This window comes from Microtus ochrogaster, linkage group LG5, assembly GCF_000317375.1.
Source record: "Microtus ochrogaster isolate Prairie Vole_2 linkage group LG5, MicOch1.0, whole genome shotgun sequence".
Taxonomy (NCBI): domain Eukaryota; kingdom Metazoa; phylum Chordata; class Mammalia; order Rodentia; family Cricetidae; genus Microtus; species Microtus ochrogaster.
The window spans coordinates 44,098,769-44,121,377 of NC_022031.1; the positions used below are offsets into that span (position 1 = coordinate 44,098,769).

Below are 22,609 nucleotides of genomic sequence, written 5' to 3' on the forward strand. Positions count from 1 at the left end.
AGACAGGGTTTCTCTGTCGCTTTGGAACCTGTCCTGGAACTAGCTCTTGTAGACCAGGCTGGCCTCGAACTCACAGAGATCCACCCGCCTCTGCCTCCCGAGTGCTGGGATTAAAGGCGTGTGCCGTCACTGCCCAGCTCTTCACCTGTTTTGCCTCAGAGCTTTTTACCTTTCTTTCATTCTATATGCCCTACTTTCCTGCTTCCTCCTTGTCTGGCTAGCAGGTACCTGGCTAGCTGGCCCTGGGCATCTCCCTCTTTCTCTCTCATTCTCTTCTCTCAAGCCTAGATTCCTCCTCCTCCTTATTCTCTCTGCCTGCCAGCCCCGCCTATCCCTCCTCTGCCTAGCTATTGGCTGTTCAGCTTTTAATTAGAGCAATCAGATGCCTTAGGCAAGCAAGATGAAATAGCAACAATCTTTGCAGTGGCAAACAAATGCAGCACAAGCAAACGCAGCACACTTTTACATAGTTAAAGTAAGATTCCATAACACTTCTGCAATCCTTTGGGAATAAAATTTGCCACAGCTGGAACAGAGGAGCAAGGGAGCAAATAATAAATCAGATGAATGGAAAACAGTGACCAAGATGGGACACTTCAACAACACAATCATATTTAAAATTGCCTTATAGGGCTGAAGAGACGGGTCCATGATCAGGAACATTGGCTGTTCTTCCAGGGAAAGAGTCTAAGCACTCACGTGATGACTCCCAACTATCTGTAGTTCCAATTCCAGAGAATCTGACGCCCTTTCTGGCATCTGCAGCACCAGGCACACAGGTGGTGCACAGGCGCACATGCAGGCAAACACCCATACACATAAAATAAAAACAAAATGAGAAAAATAGGGTGTTTGACGGTAGGCGTGATGGCTCTTCTTGGTTGTCAACTTGACTACATCTGGAATAAACTATAATCCAGGAATAGAGGGTACACCTGTGAATTTTTTTTTTTTTTTTTTTTTTTGGCTTGGTTTGAAGAGGTTAAAGCCACTTCTACTCAGGACCTTTGAGATAGGAGTCACATACCTTTGATCGGGATCTTGAGGCAGAAAGACACACACCTATAATTCAGATTTTGAGGTGGGAAGACACACCTTTACTCTGGGTCATACCTTCTACTGGAAGTCTATGTAACGACATAGAAGGAAGCCTTTGCTCTTTGCCTGCTAGCTCTTAACCTTGATAAAACATCCGTTCCTTCACTGGCGTTAGAGCTCACTTCTTCAGGATTCCAGTTCATACTGAAGACCAGCTGAGACGTTACAGCCTTGTGGACTAAGAAACTGCTGGATTAACAGACTTTCCATTCACAGCCATTCATTGTTGAATTAGCTGGACTGCGGCCTGTAAGTCATTCCAATAAATTCCATATATATGCATATATATGGAATATTATATATTATATATAATATTCTGTTACTCTGCCTAATATTGGAGGGGATTTTGATTTGTGCCTTACCTGGGCATTCTCCAAAAGCTCATTTTGATTTAACAACACAACTCAAGAGTTATTCATTTATTTTGAGGGGTTAAGCAATGAACTGCTGTGAAAGGATCTTTGTATACTATAAATATGCATTACGTTCATTGCTAATAAAAAATTGATCAGCTGGTAGCTGGTCAGGAAGAGATTGAGCAAGACATCCTGACACAGAATTCTGGGAGGAATAAAGGTGGGGTCAGAGAGATGTGAGCCAGATGGAGAGGGAGCAGAGGGAGCAGGAGATGAATGTGCCATGCTAATAAAGGTACTGCCATGTGGCAGAGTATAAATAAGAAATGTGGGCTAATTTAAGAGCTAGTTAATAATAGTGACTATCAGGGAACTGGTTGGCTGGAGAGAAATGTCTGTCTACAATGAAAGGTTCACTAAGGGCGATTCCTTTACTCATGCACAGCAGTGAGGCAGAGGTGTGAATAAATGCCTCTTTACAGTATCCCAGAATTTAAATACTTAAGATCATGCAGGAATGAAGAATGTAGTCAGGAAGAGAATCCCTACCTCCAACCCTGCCAGACTGATCAATAAGACATTTCCCAGTGAGTGGCTGGAATATTAGGGACAGTCCTAATGTGGAATTACTTCTCTGCATGAGCACCATCCACTAGTCTTCTCTTAGATTTCACTTGTCAGCCATTGTATCCAAGCAGGAGAAACTGGTTCATTTTAATTCAGCTTTTACTTGTTTTTTTAAAAATATTTATTCTTATTCTAATGATGGTTGACTACAATCCACTACCAGGAAGCGTTCCCAAGCTGCATAGTCATTCCTGAGGTTTCCACTTCAAGTATTTTCATTCTAATTCTAACACATTATCATCCTAACCTTAAAAGAAAATCCCTCCTCCGCCACCCTCTCCTCTCGGTCTCTTGAGACAGGTTTTCTCTGTGTAGCCCTAGCTGTCCTGGGACTTGTTTTGGAAACCAGTCTGGTTCTGAACTCACAGAGATTAAATAAAATATTAACAGCATAGTTTAGTGTTCCAGACTGGAATTTTTTCTAGAAAAAATTATACATACATACACACACACTCTGGAATTTTTTTTCTAGAAAAAAATTATACATATATATATACACACACACACATTCTAGAAGTGTTAAAAAGAGGGCGAATTACTCATGGAGAGTCAGATAGCATAAAGAGGAGTGAAATGTCTGCTGATAGTCTTTTATGTCCCTCAAAAATATCCAGAGATCACGGGTCCCAGATGACACCTTTCTAAGCAAATCTGAAAAAGCACTGCACTACCAGCATCTTTGGGAACTTCGGAGCTCTCCAAGATTATGGAAGGAGCAAAAGGAGGATTTGATCTTAGAAACCACTAAATGCCAAACACTGGAGGGGAAAAAAATCTGATTTTTATTTTTAATTGAGTTGAGATTTTTAACATATTTACAAACAACTCAAAACAGCTTTGATTACAAATCAACCGATGTTCCTTTTCTCACTTCTAGGAGTAAAGGAAAAGGACACAATCCCAGTTGCCCAAGACCAGAGCCCCAAATGTTTTGACATTACAGTTTACATTGGGTCAGAGAGCAAAGGGCATCAGCTTAACCGCTGCTTCCGTTCCTGATCTGGTTACCTATTGATGCAGTTGTAGGGAACCTAGCCCCCTTTCCCTCCTTCCTTTCTGCTTTGTTTGGGAGTTTTGTTTTTAGATGTGTATGTTTCATGTAAAACATATTATACACAATATATTTATGTCTATACATATATAGTTGTACACGACAGCTGCACATGCACCAGAGTTTGTAAGAGTTCAGAGGACAATGACCTAAGGTTCTCAGGCTTGGTGACAAGTGCTGTTACCTGCTGAACCATCTTCCTGACCTCTTGTTTGTTTAAAACTCCTCTGCCACTATTTGATCTTATCTGACCACTGCTTTAAAAACAAATAAGAACATTACATAAATTACCAAAACTTGATTTTATTGGGGGCTGGGGGAATAGCCTTAGCAAATGTGAAAATGTTTTCTTTGTTGATTCTCCATGAAGAAAAAAGATGTATTCTTCTATAGAAAAAAAAAAGTAAAGGGAGGTTTGAGAAGTGTTCTGAGGGGTAACACTTCACAAGGTTTGTCGGTCACCTCAGTGAGGAGAGCACATCTCAATGCAGTCAACTGCTGACCTGCTCAGTAACCCCAACTGATTTTCAAATTGGGAGGCAAATTACCAGCAACGAGTTCATCAAATTTAGATCTGTCTTGAACTGATGGAACATTATAGAAGTCAAGAACGTCTCCGACCCTGCACATCTGGTGAAGCCTGGAGTTAGGCACTGCATGACCCAAGTCATCAGCTAAACGTGCCAAGAGTCTGAACTTCACATGACCATTATCCAGGGAGATGTCTTGCCAATTACTAGGAAGAGATGAACCAAGAACTTCTTTTAGACAGGATTCCAAGCGACTCTGGAGATCGTCAGGAGGCGTATACACTCGGCTTCGTAAGGGCGGACACACCAAAACAGGTTCTGTCTTCACTTCTTCCACTGCCTCAGCCACCACTGGCTCCTTCTCCTTTCTGAAATGATCAAAAGTAAACATGTGAATCTTTGGCTGATTATGATAATGAAGCTAATAAACATTGGACTGAATCTTGCCTTGCAATCAAAATCAAATATTCTGCACTTGAGACTTTGTGAGCACAGTGGAGAGCAGAAAAGACGGAATGGTCACCTACCCTTCAGACACATACAGTTGAATCCATTTTAGAAAAGAAAATGAAAGTTTAACATATATTTTACATACATGTAAGAATTCTAAAAATAAGTAAAGAACAAAGATAAAGCAAACTGTTCTATCTAGGAGCCTTAATCCTCTGTCTCAGTTTGGTTTCTATTGCTATGATAAAACACCATGACGAAAAGCAACTTGCAGAGGGAAGGGTTTATTTTATCTTACAGTTCCACATCACAGTTCATCACTGAGGGGTGTCAGAGCAGGAACTCAAAGTAGGAACCTGGAGGCAAGAACTGATGCAGAGGCCCCAAAGGGCTGCTGCTCACTGCATTGCTCCCATGGTTCACCCAGAACTACCTGCCCACGGGTGGTACCACCCACTGTGAGATGGATCCTCCCGCAATTTTCCATCAAGAAAATGTACCACAGGCTAATCTGGTAGAGACATTTTCTCACTTGAGGCTCCTTTTTTCAAATGAGTCTAAAACTTGTATCAATCTGACATAAAACTAGTCAACATATCTTCCAAGAGCTATCTCCAAATGCTAAATTTACCTCCCACCAATTTCTTATATACATTACAGGCCTGTACAAACTAAACTATATTCTGTTTTCCAACCACACTTCCACTTTCCTGACACTTGTTAGCTCAGGTTATATATCCTTTTGATATATCTTTACTTATGGAAATTATGCTTACCCTGTAAGTCCTAAGAACTTTAACCTGACACTCTAATCAAATGTTAAGTCCCCTTAATCTTCACAGCAGTTTACACTGCCCACTGTATCCCATCCTATACAAGTTTCAGTTTTGATTATACACCACCTCACTTACAAGATCAGAACTTCTCAATCCCAAACATCTTCTCATTTTTTTATTGGACAGTTCCTTGCTGTGTGTGTGAGGGGGCATTCTACTAAGCAGTTACAATCCTAGGGACATGTAGCTCTAATCAAGAAAGAGGAGAAAGCAAAAGCCAGTCAACAGCAAATAAGGGACTGAAGAAAAACAAAATAGCAAAAAACCCCAAATAAAGATTGGAATCCAGTATCTTCATGTTATAACACATTCAAAAAAGAACTAATGTCAACCCTCTGACATTAGGTCTCCCTAAAATGGGAAGAACAAATACTTCCAAATTCATTTTATAAAACCAGGATGCTAAAGCCAGACAAAGATAGCACAAGAAAAGTACAAGTCAATCTCTCTGATGAACAGAGATGCAATAATCTTCAATAAAACAGAAGCAAACCAAATTCAGTAACACCTAAAAGACTACACTATGACTAAATAGGACACTTTCTTGTACTGCAAAGTCTGTTCAATATATACAAATCAATGATATGCCACAGTAACAAAATCAAATAATCATCTCCAAAGAAGCAGAAAAGGTGTCTGATAGAAAGCCTAACCTTCATCCACAATCAAAGCTCTAAACAAAATAGGTAGAGTCTACCACAAGCTGATAAATATAATTTAGAAGCCCACAGATAAAATAACAACGGATCAGGCTCCAAAGCCACAGAGAAACCCTGTCTCGAAAAACCAAAAAAAAAAAAAAAAACGGATGGGGGAACAAACAGTTTTCTGAGATACAAGCAAGGATGCTCAGTCTCAGAACTTTATTGGGGGAGGGAAGGGGTCCTTCCTATGTACACTGGCCTTGAACTCACCATTCTCCTGCCTCAACCTCTGCAAACACTTTAACATCATACTAGAAGACATAAGAGCGTCGAGAAAAGAAAAAGGGAAAAAGGCAGCCAAGTTACAAAGAAATAAATTTGTCTCTGCAGACGGCAAGAGTCTCTCAGAAGGAAACCTCAGATTGTGCAGCACATACAAGAAATTGCTAGAACTAATAAACCAACCCAGTAAAGTTGCAGGATACAAAATTAACATTTAAAAAAAGTTAGTATTTTGGGGCTGGATGGCTCAGTGCTATGAGAACTTGCTGCTGCTGTTGCTCTTCCAGAGTTCAGTTCCCAGCATTCACACCAGCTTGCTAGCTCACAGCTACCTGTAACTCCAATCCCAGGGGATCTGATGCCCTCTTCTGGCCTCAAAGGGTATGATTCATATATACATAAATAAAATCAAGTTTCTTTAGAGAAGTAATAAATCATTCCAAAAGAAAATCAAGAAATTAAATCCGTTTACAATCGCAGGAAAAAAGAAGATATTTAGGAAAAAAAATAACCAAGTTGGTTAAAGATCTGTACACCAGAAACTGGAAAACACTGATGAAACAAACAGAAAACACACATAAATGAAAAGACATCCATGTTCGTGGACTGAAGAACCAGTTTTTTATACTATTTTATCAATATTGTTAATATGTCTGCACTACTTAACCCAATTTCTAAAAAAAGAATCAAATGACATTTTTCAAAAACATATTGAGCAACCTTAAATCATGAATAGCTGTAGCAATCTTGAGTATGAACATCCTGGAAGAAATCATACCTTATGGTTTAAAATGCTATTCCAGAACTATGGTGCTTGACAATAAATAAACAGCAGTGACCTTTGTGTTTTCACTTAAAAAGGGGGTGGGGGGGAGCTATAGAGAGATGGAATTAGCCTGACTGCAGAAATCTCTTCTCTATGCGTATATACATCTATTTACACCTTACAGAACAGGTAACTGAAAATGAACATAACATCAACGGCTCCCCTCTTACGAGATCAAAGATTTGATCTAATTAACCACTGTACCTTTAATATCTACCACATAGCAGACACTAAAATATTTGCTGAGTGAATAACAGAAACATGAACTGGGGACATTTGACATGAACCAAATGAGAGCTATTAAAGACAGGAGGTGATGACTCAAAATCCGAACCTACGATATTTGTTGTCCCTGAGGTCCCAGCGGTTAAGTTTCCATGCCCTAAACATTACCCAGATCAGAGATGGACCCCACATGATGCAGTGGGGGAAACTATAGGTAAGCAGGGAGTCTACAGCCACCGTGTGTGTGCACCTCTTCGGTGGTCCTCAGGTCCTTCGCGAGTCACAGTGCTGCGGCGTGGAAAAGAGACTTGGAGCACTGCACACACTTAAGAGAAATGGAAGGCGTTTACAAACTATTTGTTGTATGCATCGATGAAATAGGAGAGGCGGGCGGAAGAGCGCAGGGGGAGGGACCGCTAGCGAGCACGGTGGTGGGGGAGAGACACACAACGTTGTGCGGGAGCCTTTATTTCTGATTTGGCTAAACACATACACCCCCCGCCAAGGAGCGTGGCTTACTGAGGACCTAGGTTCACATGTTAGGTTGATCCGTCCGGTGTGCCTTTGACACGTGGTTGCTGCTGCTTACTAAGGAAAGGAAGGAGCGAGGGAAAAGTGCTCCCATTAGGAGAGGCTCTGCCTGTCGCGGAAACGCAGGCCGAAGCTTTGCGCTCGGATCCCTCCTCCACGCTGACTTCTGCAGGCCATCTTAACCCTCTGAGTTCGTCCCTCAGCTTCTGGCGACTTTCGTGGGACGGAACCCATTGAGAAACCCTCAGCTTTACCTGGATCGAGACCAAAAGCCCCTACGTGCAGCCAAGGCACCGTTCCACAGCCAGCCTCTGCTAGCAAACCGGTACACACACAGCGCCGCCATCTTCGACTGGTGTCCTCCCGGACACACCCGATCAGCCAATCAGATGCGAGCTTACTGCAGCGGTCCCCGTGGTGACCTATTCCGGTGCACACCGGGAAATGTAGTCCAGTTGCCATTTGCGGAAGAAGGCGGTGGCGCGCTGTCGGTGCATATTGGGAGTTGTAGTTGGAGAGGTTCCGTGACCGTTCCGGGTAACGCCTTCTGGTTCAGGGGGTGGTCTGTTGTAGCACTGTAGACTATGAGGTGGAGAAATTGGCAACAAGGAGACTACAGCGAGGCCTGAAAGACTGCACAGCCGGGCAGGAGACGTGGCTCGGAGTTGGGGGGCAGCCAGGCGCAATGTCTGATATGCCCCTAGGAACGTGACCGCTCCGAGACCGATGCAGGACTTCACCGGACACATCGAGTGAGCCTCGTCTTGGCGGGGCCTAATTTCCAGCGGTCGACTAGGCCTCACCGGAGCACCATTGCTGTGTGGCTGCTATTCTGGAACGAGGAGATGGCGACCCCGAGCCCACTGCTGGAGCCAAAGGTGAGCTGCGCCTTCCAGAGCTCTCCGTTATTTCGCCGCTCCCGAAGATGACCAGGCCGCGCATCACCTCGTCCCCAGTCCCCATCTGCTGGCAGCCAGCTCTAAGGGAGGACCCCAGCCAACCGCCCATGTACCCCTTCCTTCAGGGTGCAGTTAGTTCACGTACAAACTGTCCACGGGCTCTTTTTTATTTTTCTCCCACGAGCAATGTGATAAATCGGCTGGAGAAAATTAAGACTGCCCCCAAGTTAGTTCTCATTTGTGAATTTCCCAAGCGAGGCATTTTTTTTTTCTTTCTCTCCCCTGTCTTCTGCAGCTGGCATGATATCCGAACTCGAGGTGGATGCTTAGGGACCTAATGGACTTGAGTTGAATTGGGTCACAAGCTGGTGTGGGTAGACCATTAGAGAGGGACTGTGAGGTGAGAGAAGTTTGGAGAGGTCTCGAGGCTGTTAACTAAAATTAAAATAGTAGTGCCATTACTGTGTAAGATATAAACCCGGAAGGGCCTTCAGTTTGGAAGGCACGGGTTCAGATCAGTTCCTTAACAGTCTGAGGGTGCCTGGCTGTACCTGTCAGTTCTAAGAATTGTCACCTTTTGATGCTCTTGCTTGCTTTGTCTTCCTAGTGAATGGGACCATGGTAAGTGATAGCTTCTACCACTTGCATTGGTAGAATTGGCCTTGAGACAACCGGAACTGACCACCGAAATCACTGTTTCGGCAGTTGCTGACATTTGAGGGTGTGGCTATGTTTCTTCACCCAGGAGGAGTGGGATTATCTGGATCCAGCGCGGAGGAGCCTGTATAGAGATGTCGTGATGGACAGTTATGGAAACCTGCTCTCGCTGGGTAAGAATATGTTGTTTCTTTAACACATCTAACAAGTTGCTAACACTCATGGTCAGAACGCTTCAACCGGTATTACTAATGTCAATACTGATTCGTGCCAAAATTCTGATTCAGCTTTCTCAGCCCTTAATTATTTCCATGACTCTTATCCCTAGCTTCTTTGTAACCAAAATGCAGGGTTCCCTAGCTTCCTGATCTCACACCCATATTGCTGTGTGCATTTCTTCCTGGTCCGTCTTCCCACTGCTTTCCTCCCACCCCTTTTCACCGCCTTCTGGAGCCTGGATTTCTTCACACAGTGTTCCTTACCCCTCCTGGCCTACACTGAAACCTGGCACAGCCCCAAGGACACCACTTCTCCGGCAGGCCTCGAGTGGGGGCTGCTCGTTCCTCCTTCCTGTTGCTTTGTCTCAAGGCTGGAAGACCAAAGTTAGTTGTTCTCCCAGCTCTTCAGTGCCGCTCCGGAAGCGTCTTCGGCCTCCCAAACACGTCCCCTGTGTCACCAGTCTTGCTAGCGCTACCCATTCTGTTCCTTACTATCATCATCTGTTAACTGGTTTTTTTCGGTGGGGTTGGTGGGGAGGGGAGTCTTTTAGTCTTTGCTTAACCCAGTCAGTAAGTGAGCCCCCGTGGATCTCAGTCACGTAGAGTCCAGGCACCCTGCTTTCCATGCTTAGTAAGTGTTCACAGCATTGATCCTGGTCATAATTGTTATAACAATTATGTAATAGTGTGTCTGAAAACACACTTTTCTGTTCTCTGACTCCTTATATCAATAACAGTTGTTGACGATAACTAAATAAAGAGGTGAGACAGGCTTGCTTCCTGCCCCGGTGGAGCTTCACTGTAGCTTGCCTTGCCACCTCCCCTTCCCCTTTCCACCTACACCTGTTCATTCTTGATGTCCTTCCTGCCTCTGGGTGTGTTTGTGTCTTCCCCGTGGTTTCGGCCCCTTCCTGACTTGGGAAGGTCTCTTCTAATCAGCAGCATGTTGTCTGGCCACTTTGATATTATGCTATATTTATTATGCAAATTTCAAATCTTGTATATATTAGAAGATCTGTCCCTTTCGCCCCCTTCTACCTAATACCCAAGCACCGCAGGAAAGTTTCTCTCACTAAGGATCCGTTTCCTATAAGTATCGAGTGAGGAGGGCATGTTTGTTTTGAGACAGGATCTCACTCTGTAGCTCTGGTTGATCTGGAACACACTTTGTAGACAAGGCTGGCCTGGAGGTCACGGAGCTCCACCCACCTCTGCTTCCTATGTGATGGGAATTTCTAAGGGATTAAAGGCATGCACCATCATACCCACCATAGTGTGCCTGTGTGTCTCCTAATTTACATTGGGTTTATATCGCAGCAACAACTTTTTTTGTATGTGATAAGCTTCTTTTCCTATTAATTTTAGTTGCAATTTCAAAACTTTAAATTTCCCCATCACTCTGTGGGCTTCACCTTCTATTTCACAGACAAAATAGAGTTCAGTGACATGAATTCTTAGCTTCTGTGCCCCTCATCTACACACCCTTAAAACAGCTTCCATCTTTTCACCAGAAACTGAGCAGTAGTCTCAGTTCTTGGTTCCTTGCTACTTAAAGAAATTGGGAGGATGTTTCTGGGGGTCAAGCCTAGGGCCTTGTTTATGCTGAGCAGCCTTTCTGCCAGTGAGGTGCATCCCCAGCATGTTGCCCTTCGTAACCTCTGTTCTTATGATAGGCTTACATCATGGTCTGCCCAGTTTGTGGAAAAAGAAATTTAAGTGAACCAGTGTTTTCTCTTGCTGTTCCCTGTGATTTAATGTGTGTTTTCCCTCCAGGGTTTTATAAATTCATGTATATATTGTACATTTTTATCTTTTGATATCTCTGAATTTTGTCTTGGCTCCTCAGTCTCCTTAAGTTGTTCTACAGGGATTTATTAACAACCTCATTGCCAGATACAGGAGATTCTTTGTACCTTATTTTAGCCCTTTTTGAATCTTTATGACTTCTTTATTGTTTTGTTTTGAGACAGGTTTTTGCTTCAAAGCCCAGGCTGGCTTCAAATTCTCAATCTTCCTGCTTTGACCACCCAAATTGCTGGGATTTCAGGCTTACCACACTAAACATGGTTTGCTTGAAACTCTTTAGTGCTTCTCCATGTTTGCTTGTGTTCCTTCCTAACTCCGCCCTTTGCTCGGAGGACCTAACCTGTGCTAGGCCATTAGCTGCTGGTGTGGGATGCTAAGTCCCATCTAAGAAATGTTGTGTGGCATCTGACTACCTCATATGGAAATCCTAGCTCTTCCATTGCCAGATTTGACTGTGGGGGAAATCATTTTATTTTTCTTCACAAAACAGAAATGGTAATGACATGTTTCTATTACTGGGCTAATATATTGGTAAAGTACTTCAAATGCTGACTAGCAGCTAATAAAAATAGTGAAAGTATTGATTGATGTTTTTTTCTGTCCCCTCTTTTGAACTCCGGATCAACAGTTTTCTTCTTTTGGAAACAATGTAGGTTATGTCTGACATGTCTCAGATAATCCGTTGAGATCTTGGAGATCTTCTCTGCCCATTTTAGTACCCCTCTTTACTGTCTTGCCTTCCACCTCCGTCCACCTGCAAATCTTTCTCTATGTCAGTTCTCATTACACTGGCCAGCATTGAGGACAGCACTCTCTTTCTCAATGGATGTCTTCAGTGCCTACTATAAAGCCGAGCATGAATGGTCATGTTTCTGAGTAAGTTACATGTTAATTTAAAAACTCTCTCTCTTAGGTAATTATTGCCTCGTGCTAAAGTAGGCGCTGACCGCCAAGGTGATTTTGTACTGGTATATGTTTATAACTGCTGATGGTTCTGCCACACTAGAGCTTCACAAATTCAGCCTCTAGATGGCACCCGCCGTATGCCATGGTGTGCCTGGCTCACTGCTAGCCCAGCTCCATGGAGGGTATCAGAAGGGTACCTGGCTGACAGAAGAGGGCAGTGCCCAGCCTCCCTGCATCTCATATATGGAAATACACTGGCAGAGGTAGAGCAGCGAGTCCTTTGGTATGTTATGCTTTCAGGCTTTCTTCTTTATTTAATCTTAAATATTTCACTGTTGATATTTTCTCCTGCCACAGTCTCTTCATGCTTTTCAACAGACCCCACTTCCATTCCCTTGAGCAGTGCTCCTTACCCAGAGACCGCTGTTATCCTACCGGTCCAATGCGGGGTTCTCCTCCATCCCATCTGTCTTCCCAAACGGCGCTTTCCTCCTTTTATATCAACTTTTTCATGTTGGGTTTTCTTTAAAATCTTAATAACTACATTGATGATACAGCTGATAGCTATTGACTCAGTGGATCTTGTCAGAACTGAGAATCGTTGAGCCTACAAAACCTTGAACTCTGACCGTGTTTTTCCCCCTCTGGCCATGTTCTCTCCCCAGTTAATGTATTCATTCAGTTAACAGTTATTAAACGCTGCACTAGGCCTACAAATTCCAGTCCTTCCCCATTCTCCCATTTTGTTAACCGAGAAAACTGACCATTTTATAATTTTTTTAGATAGTAAAGTTATCAACTGTGGCCAACAGATCAAATCTGTCCCACAGCCTGTTTTCCTAAAGCAATTTTTATTTAAAGAGACGAACCATTCCTCAATGTAATGTCGATAATACTTCTGAGCTGCAGTGGCAGGAACCATTTAGCTGGAGTGTCTGGTCCTTTACTGAAAAACTGTCACAACTGCAGGTCTAAAGTTGATTTACTTTCATGTGACGCTCAGCAGATATCTTTGCAGCTATCATATCATTAGCCTTATTTAATGCTAGTCTAATCCAGGAAGAAACTTCTTTTAACAGGGCCATATCTATGATAGAATATATAGGCATCAGTATAGCTGATCAGAATAGTACTGAAAAAAGAAGTTGACTCAGTCTCAAAAAGTAAGGAATTGTACTATAACAAAAGACTGTAGCCTGGATGGTATAAACACTGTTATTTATCTATCTTTTTTTCTTTCTTTTCTCTTCTTTTTTTGTTTTTTGTTTTTTGTTTTTTTGTTTTCGAGACAGGGTTTCTCTCTCTCTTTTTTTTTTTAATGAGAGCTGTTTCATGCTACTCTGTATGCCCTTCATCACACAAAACCTAAGCATTTTTTTCTTCTTAATTTTTGTTTTTTATTTTCATGTGTATAGGTGTTTTGCCATGGGTGTCAGATTCCCTGGAACTAGAGCTACAGACAGTTGTGAGCTACCATGTGGGTGATGGGATTTGAACCTGGGTCCTCTGGAAGAGATGTCAGTGCTCTTAACCACTGAGCCATCTCTCCCGCCTCTATTTATCTAGTTCTATAGACTAGGAAATCCAAGCTGAAGGTGCTGATAAACTGAATTCTTTATGGAGATCCTCTCCAGCGAAAATGACTGCCTTCTTTGTCCTCATGTGACATGGGGAGGAGGAGGTTTGTCTTTGTTCTCACAAGGACTCTGCATTCTGTCCTAAAGACCCCACTCCCTGATCTCATCTAAACCTGATTTCTTTTTTAAGAGAACCCCCTTCTGGCCGCTGGCAATGGGACCAAGATCTATCCCTGATGCATGAACTAGCTTTTCAGAGCCAATTTCCTATGGTAGGATGCCATACTCCGCCTTAATGCAGGGGGAGGGGCTTGGTTCTACCTCAGCTTAATCTGCCAGGCTTTGTTGACTCCCCATGAGAGGCCTTACCCTCTAGGAGGAGTGGACAGGGGGTGAGCTGGCAGGGATGTGAAGGGGGACAGGAGTGGTGGAGATGGGGAGGAGAACTGTGCTGGAGTATAAAATGAAATTAAAAAATAAATACATAAAAATTGAAGACTTCAAAGTGCATAATTTGTTCATAGGCCACATTTACATTAGTATATGTTCTAATAATGGTTTTGGTGTTTACATTGTTGGCAGATTCCAAAATCATCACAGTAATTTTTTTGTCTTTGTGTGTGTACCTTGGTACTAAGATTACATTCACTTTTATTTCTATAAATAAAGATTATATTTTTATATGAGAGAGAGAGAGAGAGAGAGAGAGAGAGAGAGAGAGAGAGTGAGAGAACCCTCTTTCAAATCTTAAGACATTAACACATTGGGGTTTAGGATTGCAACAGAGAGGGTACAACATTCAGTCCATATAACTTTTTTGCTGTATCTTTTCCTTGGCCAACTAGTCTTTCTTCCTCTGTCCACATGTTTCTGTTCTTTTTAACTGCTGTGTTCACAGGTTGCAATTCTAGTTGCATTCATTTTAACTAGCTTTTCCGTTTCTGGGTTTCTAGAGAGACCCACTTTGAGTCAGCTTGCCTGTTGGAGATAATTTAATTATGAGCACAGGATGGGAAGACATAGAGGCATGACATATAATCTCATCAGTACAGGTAGCCTCAAACTACAGTAGTTTTCCTGCTTCAGTCTCTTTGAGTGTTAAGATTATAGGAGTATGCTGCTATCCCTTTTTCTAATCTTGTGCCTTTTTAATTACATTTTTTCCTAAGTTTATTTTTTGCTACTAAAGATACATCTTTCACTTTTCTATAGTATTTACTAGCACCTAGTAAGTAGACTACATTTTTCATTTTTTTCCACCAACTATGAATATAGTTTATTTCATTCTTATGAATAGATATCCTAATTCTTTATTCTAGGTGCTGCTATTTACTTAATAACTTGTAATCATTATTAGTATTTTCTCTCCAGTTTCACTTAACGTCATTTCATTTGGTAGTATTTTGTGTCTGATCTTAGAATCCTAGCTCAGAACTTAATATTTAGCGTGCTTTAGATAGTCAGTAAATTCTGGTTAATAAATTAACTGTAGAATCTCAGGCTCTTTGTCTTTCATCCTCCCTAGGCTCCTCTCATGTGTTCTTTCTCTCAACTGTTTGTCTACTCTTATCCCAATAATGCTTTCCCATCCTAAATTTCCTGAACTTACTATTTTCTTGCCATGTATTCTTTCTTTGATAGTCACACTGCTTTAAAAACTAAACAACAGTAAATAAATCAGATAACTAATGTTAACTAATACTAAACCAAGAATAGTGACACACATCTCTAGTCCCATCTACAAAGAATGCTGAAATAGAATCTCATGAGCCCAGGATTTCAAGGCCAGTCTAGACAATATATCTTGCCTCTTTGTAAGATTATTTGATAAATATGTATTATGAATTAATTTTAAAACTGAAGTAGTGGACTGGGTAGTGGCAAGCCTTTAATCAAGTGGGAAGCAAAGGCAGGTGGATTTCTGTGAGTTTGAGGTCAGCCTGGTATATAGAGCTAGTTCTAGGACAGCTAGGGCTGTTACACAGAGAAACCTGTTTCAAAAAACAAACAAAATCCCAAAAACTGAAATAGTAAAAGATAAAAGAAAACACACATTAATTAGTATGTTTACTAATTAGTAGGTTGGTTTATCTTTGTGACCTTGTTTTTCTAATAATTTCTCTTTGCCATGAAAGAGCTTGCCTGATAATTATATTTTTTATTTATAAATATTTCAGATGTTTTAAACAGAAATAAAGATGAAGAGCCAGCTGTGAAAGAAGAAATTGAGGAAGGCATAGAACCACCAGGTGTAATAGTAACAAGAATCAAAAGTGAAATTGACCAGGATCCTACAGGTAGAGAAACGTTTGAACTTGTTGGTAAGCTAGATAAACAAAGAGGGATCTTCTTATGGGAAATACCACGTGAATCTCTGACCCAGGAACAGAAAAAGTGCAGAGGACACGCTAATGTTCAAAAGAGACCAAACTCGGAAGAGAAGTGTCATAAATGTGAAGAGTGTGGAAAGGGTTTTGTCCGCAAGGCGCATTTCATTCAGCATCAGAGGGTCCATACCGGTGAGAAGCCTTTCCAGTGCACAGAGTGTGGGAAGAGCTTCAGCCGGAGCTCCTTTGTTATCGAACACCAGAGAATCCACACGGGGGAAAGGCCCTATGAGTGCAGTTACTGTGGGAAAACCTTTAGCGTCAGCTCCACTCTTATCAGACACCAGAGAATCCACACCGGAGAGAGGCCTTACCAGTGTAGTCAGTGCAAACAGAGCTTCAGCCAGAGAAGGAGCCTTGTTAAACATCAGAGGATCCACACAGGCGAGAAACCCCATAAATGCAGTGACTGTGGAAAAGCCTTCAGCTGGAAATCACACCTTATTGAGCACCAGAGAACACACACTGGTGAAAAACCCTATCACTGTACCAAATGCAAGAAAAGTTTCAGCCGGAACTCACTGCTCGTGGAACACCAGAGAATCCATACTGGAGAACGGCCTCATAAGTGTGCTGACTGCGGGAAAGCTTTTAGATTAAGTACATACCTTATACAACACCAAAAAATACACACTGGGGAGAAGCCTTTCCTTTGTATTGAATGTGGGAAAAGTTTCAGTCGGAGCTCGTTTCTTATTGAACATCAGAGAATCCATACTGGTGAGCGTCCTTATCAATGCAAAGAGTGCGGGAAGAGCTTCAGTCAGCTTTGCAACCTTACTCGTCATCAGAGAATCCACACAGGAGATAAACCCCACAAGTGTGAGGGATGTGGAAAAGCCTTCAGCAGAAGCTCAGGACTAATTCAGCACCAGAGAATACATGTCAGGGAAAAGGCTTTGCCATACAGTGAAGCTAAGGAAAGTTTTGACCCTAACGGCAGTCTTGATCCACAGCAGGACGCCTACCCCAAGGAAAGATCTTACAACTGTGAGGAGTGTGGGAAAGCCTTCAGTGTCAGTGCGCATCTGGTGCAGCATCAAAGGATCCACACGGGTGAGAAGCCCTACCTGTGCACTGTCTGTGGGAAAAGCTTTAGTCGGAGCTCGTTCCTCATTGAGCATCAGAGAATCCACACTGGTGAGAGACCTTACTTGTGCAGGCAGTGTGGCAAAAGTTTCAGTCAGCTTTGTAATCTTATCCGACATCAGGGTGTTCACACTGGTAATAAACCCCACAAATGTGAGGAGTGTGGGAAAGCCTTTAGCAGGAACTCGGGTCTCATTCAGCACCAGAGAATCCACACAGGAGAGAAACCTTACAGGTGTGAGCAGTGTGACAAAAGCTTTAGTCAACAGCGCAGCCTCGCCAACCACCAGAAGATCCACAGGGAGGTGAGAGCCCAGGAAGTCTACGAGTGTGACGCTTGTGGGGAAGCCTTTCATTGTCAGCTGTCTCTAATTCAGCATCAAAAGTTGCATATACTGTGGATGCAATAAAATTAGAGACACTTGTATGCCCGAACTTGGGACTAGCTACCGAAGTGCTGTTTTAGTATGGCTCCAGTGTGGGTCAGATATAGTGATAAAGCAATTTTTCCTTGGCCTTGTGCAAATAGTTTCTAAAGATCCTATGAATAGTGGACAGTGCCTGTGGAAAACTGACTTAACGATTACTCTTGGTTTTGTACCCAGAGAGATTTGTTGGTCTGTCTAAACCTAACCTTTTAGGTGAGTTGACTGGACAAATCATAAATGTTCTTTCTGAAGGACCAAGTGAATTAATGCAAGGGAACTAGGAACAACTGATAGAAAGTGGAAATAATTCAGAAAGTCTTGTGTCCCCATCTCCTAGAGTTACCCTTCAGTTCTACAAGTCAAACCTCAGTGAGTAAGCAAATGTAATTTGGGAAAGTCCAGGTATGTTCAAAGTCACTGTACACTCTTTATCGCTGTCTAAAAAAGTTGTGTGGAAAATTAGTTGTGTAAAGTGGAAACTCCCCTGCTTCCCTGGGTGATAAAATGAGTGAATCGAGTTGTGAAGGTCTTTGTAGGCAATTAAACCAATAAAGTTGTTATCAAGGAGTCTTTGGGAGTGTTCCCCTGGCCCCCAAAAAGGGCCCCAAAAGATAGATCACTGGTTTATTTTGTGCTGTGCCATCTGAAACCTGTTTGTAATACTATATCAATATAAATTTATTCCTGCTTAATCAGGAACATGTGAAAGTGTACATATTTTCATCCCAAGAATTGGACATAAAAAAAGACCTAAAGTATATGCTAAAAAGTTTAGATATTTTGGTATTTTTTTAGGTTTTATGGTAGATTTGCATCCAAGTTTTAAATCTCTATTCTTGATTCTAGGTCTTTTTTTAGTTAAAGCTTATATGCTTATTAATTTATATATCTTAATCATTAAAACCTATTTGGGTTTTGGCTTTGTGTTTTCAGTTGCTTTAGGGTAATATCAGCCCTAATAGATTCCATGTTTTGAAAATCAGAGTGGAAGGTTTGAAGGAAATTCCTATTGTTCTCTCTGTGATGCATTAGCATTTTTCTGGAGTACTTTAACATAAGATTAAATCTGGGCACTTCAATACCTGAGTATAGAGTTCTAAATCATCAGAACCCTGACCCTAATGCTGGTAATTTGAGCAAATGTTTTTCTACATACCACTGTCTTAATTAGAGTTTCTATTGCTGCCACAAAACACCATGACCAGAAAGCAAGATGGGGAAGAAAGGGTTTATTTGGTCTGCATTTCCACATTGCTGTTTATCACTGAAGGAAGTCAGGACAAGAACTCAAACAGGGCAGGATCCTGCAGGCAGGAGCTGGATGCAGAGGCCATGGAAGTGTCCTCCATACTGACTTGCTGCCTATGGCTTGCTCAGCCTGCTTTTATATAGAACCCAGGACCACCAGCCCAGGGATAGCACCACCCACAGTGGGCTGGGCCCTCCCCCATTGATCACTAAGTGAGAAATGCCTTACTCATTGGCGGTACTTCTTGAACTGAAGCTTCTTCCTCTTTGATGACTCAAGCTTTGTGTGGAGTTGACACACACAACGGATCCCTTGTCAAACTTGACACACAAGCACATCACTATCAAGCAACAACCCTTCCTTTCTTATTCACCCCCAAGGTCTCACACAAACAAAACAAATAACTTTCAAAGTCCCACAGTCTTTAAAATTCAAATACATTAAAATTTCATCCCTTTAAAATATCCAATCTCTTTTAAAAATTCAGAGTCTTTTAAAATTCAAAGTCTCTCAACTGTGGGCTCCAGTAAAATACGTTCGTGTAATAGGGAAAAATCAGGGCAGTCACAATCTGAACTAAGCAAAACCAAGCTCCAGTAGTATAAATAATTCAATGTCCAGTTATCTGGGATTCACTCCTGATCTAGACTCCTTCACAGGTCTTGGGTCACTTCTCGGGTTCTGCCCTTTGCAGCACACACAGCTTGTCTTGTAGGCTCCTGCTGACCCCACACACGCTGCTGCTGTTCTTACTGGTCTTTCCTTGGTACTGGCACTCCCAAATACTGGGGTTCCTTGCTGCAACTGGGCTGCACTTTCACCAATAGCCTCTTATATGCTCTTTTCATGGTGCCAGCCCTCAACTCCTTTGCCTGACCCCTTCAGTCCTGGGCCTTCAACTGCTACTGAAGCTGCACCTTCACCAGTGGCCTTTCCTGGCCTCTCACAGTGCCAAGCCTCAGCTGTTCCACATAACCCCTTCATGCCTTCAAAACCAGCACCACCTGGGTGATGCTTATACATTACCAAGTGCTGCTGCCAACACAAGGTACAACCTTGGCTGCTTCTGGAACACGGCTTCTCTGCATTCTCAGGAAACACTTCCCAGAAGATTCCACCTTGATGTTTGTCTCTTCTTAATTACTGTTAATTTCTCCGCTCCAGCTGGCCAACATCGAGTATTCCAGCAAAGCCAAGTTTTGCTTCAGTAGTTCTGGTATCACAGCTGATTCTTCAGCCCCGCTAACCAGAACCACAGAATTTTAATTCAAAATAGCAAATGGCCCTGATGGAGTCTTTAAACTTCCCACTGAAACTTTGCAAGCCAAGCCTCCATCCTCTACGCTGCTCTCAACATTCTTTATCTTCCAAGCTCCTAAAGAACATCCCACTTCACACTCAATGGTTCTACTAGCCTAAAGTTCCAAAATCTTTCCACATTACTCCCCAAAGTGGTCAGGTCTCTCACAGATAAATAATCCCACATTTGGTACCAAAATCTCTATTAGGATTCTCTGGAGTCACATAAATTATGGAATGATTCTCTCTACATGGAGAGTATATATATATGACTTACAGGCTGCAGTCCAATGGCTAGCTGTGCCTGGAAAGTTCTACAATCTAGTACTTTCTCAGTCCCCTGAGGTTGGCTGTCTCAGCTGGTCCTCTGTAAATGCTGGAATTCCAAGGAAGTAGGCTCCAATGCCAGTGAAGGAATGGATAGGCCGACAAGGTGAGAACAAGCAGGTGAAGAACGCACAAACGCTTCCTGCCATCGTCTTTAGATAGGCTTCCAGCAGAAGGTGTGGCCCAGATTAAAGGTGTGCCTCCCCACCTCAAGAACCAGATTAAAGGCGTGTGCCTTCCACCTCAATATCAGGATCAAAGACCCGTGTCTTCCAGCCTCAAGATTGAATCAAAGGCATGTTGTCTTCCTGCTTTAAGAGCCAGATAACAACTGTGCCCTCCATTTCTGGATTGCAGTTTATTCCAGATATTGACAAATTGATAACCAAAAATAGCCATCAAAACCACACATTGTAAAATTCATTCTCAAGCATCCTTCTAGCCTTAAATACTGTGTGTGTTCATATTGAGACTTATATATACAAATATTGCATGTTTACATAAGTGTTGAGACTGTATATATGTGGTAATATACCTGTACATTCTGTTTTCTGTACATTCTGTTGTTATATTGTCACTTTACAGTTAAAAATTTTGAAACTATTTTTGTAAAATTAATTCAGCATGTCAGATGCCTTAGCAGATAAAGGTCTTTGCTCCCAAGACACGATTTCCTGATGTACGGAGAGAATGACTGCATTTTGTCCTCTGACTTCCACATTTCCACATGGCAGCCACACAATCTCAAACACAAAGTAATTTTAAAACCACCCTACTCATTAAGCTGTTGAACCCTGAAGTCCAACTACCAGGAGGAGTCACCCGAAGAGACCATCTCTCACACCACAGTTGATGTAAAAGCATGAGGATTTTATTAATTCTGTCATGACAGGGTCTTTCAGCATTCGAGAAGCCAGAAAGACCCCGAATGGCTGGTACAGGCTACTTTTAGAGTAAAAAGCCACAGAAACAAGGGGGGATTCTGGGGGGCTCTTCAACTATTATGATTGACTTATTTAAAGGACTATTACCAATAATTGGCTAGAGAGTGGTTGCCAGATCAGATGAGGTAAGAGGAAACATTTGAGGGTTACACAGATGGAAGAGTCTACACTAATGGAAGAGTTATTGAACACTGACAGCAACTTTTCTCTTCCTGGCTCTGTATTCATATAGAGCTGATGCCTAACTTCTCAGCATTGTATTGCCTTGTCAACCGTTGGCAACTAACATAAATGCTCTAGGCTTTATCTGCAAAACAGAAGTCCTTTGCTAAATGATCTAGATTTATAATTAAGGTAAGTTTTGAATTACTTTGATGAATAGAGTAGTTTCTAGGGAGGTACTGACAAGTACATGGGAGCAAATATTCAAATGTGGATGAAACATAATAAGTAAAGATCACTTTCCTACGCCTCATTTCCATGACTTTTTTCTTAGAAGAACTCCTCTGGGATGAATTCTCTTAATCCTCAGAATCATATGTTTATGTCTTTGTTTCTTAGTTCACGTATGGTAACACCATCTGTCTTTATATTATTCAAGAAATTTAGTTAGCCACCGCCTATAATTTAATTATAGGATGTATTTATAACTGTGTCTGGTTTCTTCATCATCTAAGACATTACTTCTCAACACGTTTGTGGTAGGCAATATTTCTAATTCCCTCAGCTTTTTCCCTTCCCCACTCATATATCCCAACTCCCACCAGGAGAACCCTTCTTTCTGTATCTTCCAAAGTTTCAGTATTCAAATTCTCTTGTGATTGTGATTTCTTTAAACTTTTTTTTTTAAATTAGGTCTGAACATTGGCAGCCAAAAGCTAAAATTGTGTGACTATTTATTGCACAACCAGGGAACAAACGTGACTTGGAGAGGAAAATACAGTTCTGTGTCATGAAGCCTGGGTCCTTGAAGAGGAACGCACCAAGTCAGAAGGTGTGTTGAGTCGTGTCTTGCACACCACAGAGATGATTCTCTGCGGCAGCTTAGTCCTTTCAAATATCCTCAAACCAGAAGTCTGGACTGGCTGTTCTCACCCATGGCTGCACACTGGGACCACTAAAAGAATTTCTATTTGACCTCTTAGAGTTTCTAATGTGATGGAGGAAGGTCATTGGTTGATTTAATAAAGAAGCTGCTTGACCTGATAGGTTAGAACGTAAGTGGGAGGAGCAGAATGCTGGGCGGAAGAGGAAGTGAGGTCAGACTCGACAGCTCTCCTCTCAGGGGCAGACGCCTCAGAGAGACACACGATGCTCCTCTCTTGCGGGCAGAGGCGAGAGCTCTGCTCTCTGAGGCACACGTGATG

At 42.2% G+C, this 22,609-nt stretch overlaps 2 protein-coding genes across 7 annotated transcripts; one reads left to right on the plus strand and one right to left on the minus strand.

Annotated features, from left to right (window-relative positions):
• Positions 1-3,416: 3,416 nt before the first annotated feature.
• Positions 3,417-7,826, minus strand: Mrpl50 (mitochondrial ribosomal protein L50). The gene is made up of 2 exons (XM_005362171.1): positions 7,711-7,826; positions 3,417-4,030 (listed from the first exon to the last, which is right to left on the minus strand). The coding sequence occupies exons 1-2, from the start codon at positions 7,800-7,802 to the stop codon at positions 3,640-3,642; spliced, it is 483 nt and encodes a 160-aa protein (XP_005362228.1). The 5' UTR covers positions 7,803-7,826; the 3' UTR covers positions 3,417-3,639.
• A 149-nt stretch (positions 7,827-7,975) lies between these two features.
• On the plus strand, positions 7,976-17,987 carry Znf189 (zinc finger protein 189). 6 transcript variants are annotated; one of them, XM_026786683.1, is made up of 4 exons: positions 7,976-8,334; positions 8,963-8,976; positions 9,061-9,185; positions 15,697-17,987. In XM_026786683.1, exons 3-4 carry the CDS (start codon positions 9,155-9,157, stop codon positions 17,403-17,405), a joined length of 1,740 nt encoding a protein of 579 aa, XP_026642484.1. In that variant the 5' UTR covers positions 7,976-8,334; positions 8,963-8,976; positions 9,061-9,154; the 3' UTR covers positions 17,406-17,987. The 6 variants fall into 6 exon arrangements, with proteins under 6 accessions (XP_026642484.1, XP_026642483.1, XP_005362229.1 ...); XM_026786679.1 differs by having other exon boundaries at positions 8,297-8,334; positions 9,101-9,185; XM_026786682.1 differs by lacking the exon at positions 8,963-8,976.
• Positions 17,988-22,609: the final 4,622 nt, after the last annotated feature.

Excerpts from the sequence above, each read along its gene's own strand:
- Mrpl50 (XM_005362171.1), bottom strand. The coding sequence starts at position 7,802 with ATGGCGGCGCTGTGTGTGTACCGGTTTGCTAGCAGAGGCTGGCTGTGG. Across the intron at positions 4,031-7,710 it reads GGCTTTTGGTCTCGATCCAG|AAAGGAGAAGGAGCCAGTGG; the intron begins GTAAAGCTGAGG and ends TGATCATTTCAG.
- Znf189 (XM_005362172.3), top strand. The coding sequence starts at position 8,302 with ATGGCGACCCCGAGCCCACTGCTGGAGCCAAAG. Across the intron at positions 8,335-9,100 it reads GCCCACTGCTGGAGCCAAAG|GAGGAGTGGGATTATCTGGA; the intron begins GTGAGCTGCGCC and ends TTCTTCACCCAG. Across the intron at positions 9,186-15,696 it reads TGGAAACCTGCTCTCGCTGG|ATGTTTTAAACAGAAATAAA; the intron begins GTAAGAATATGT and ends TAAATATTTCAG.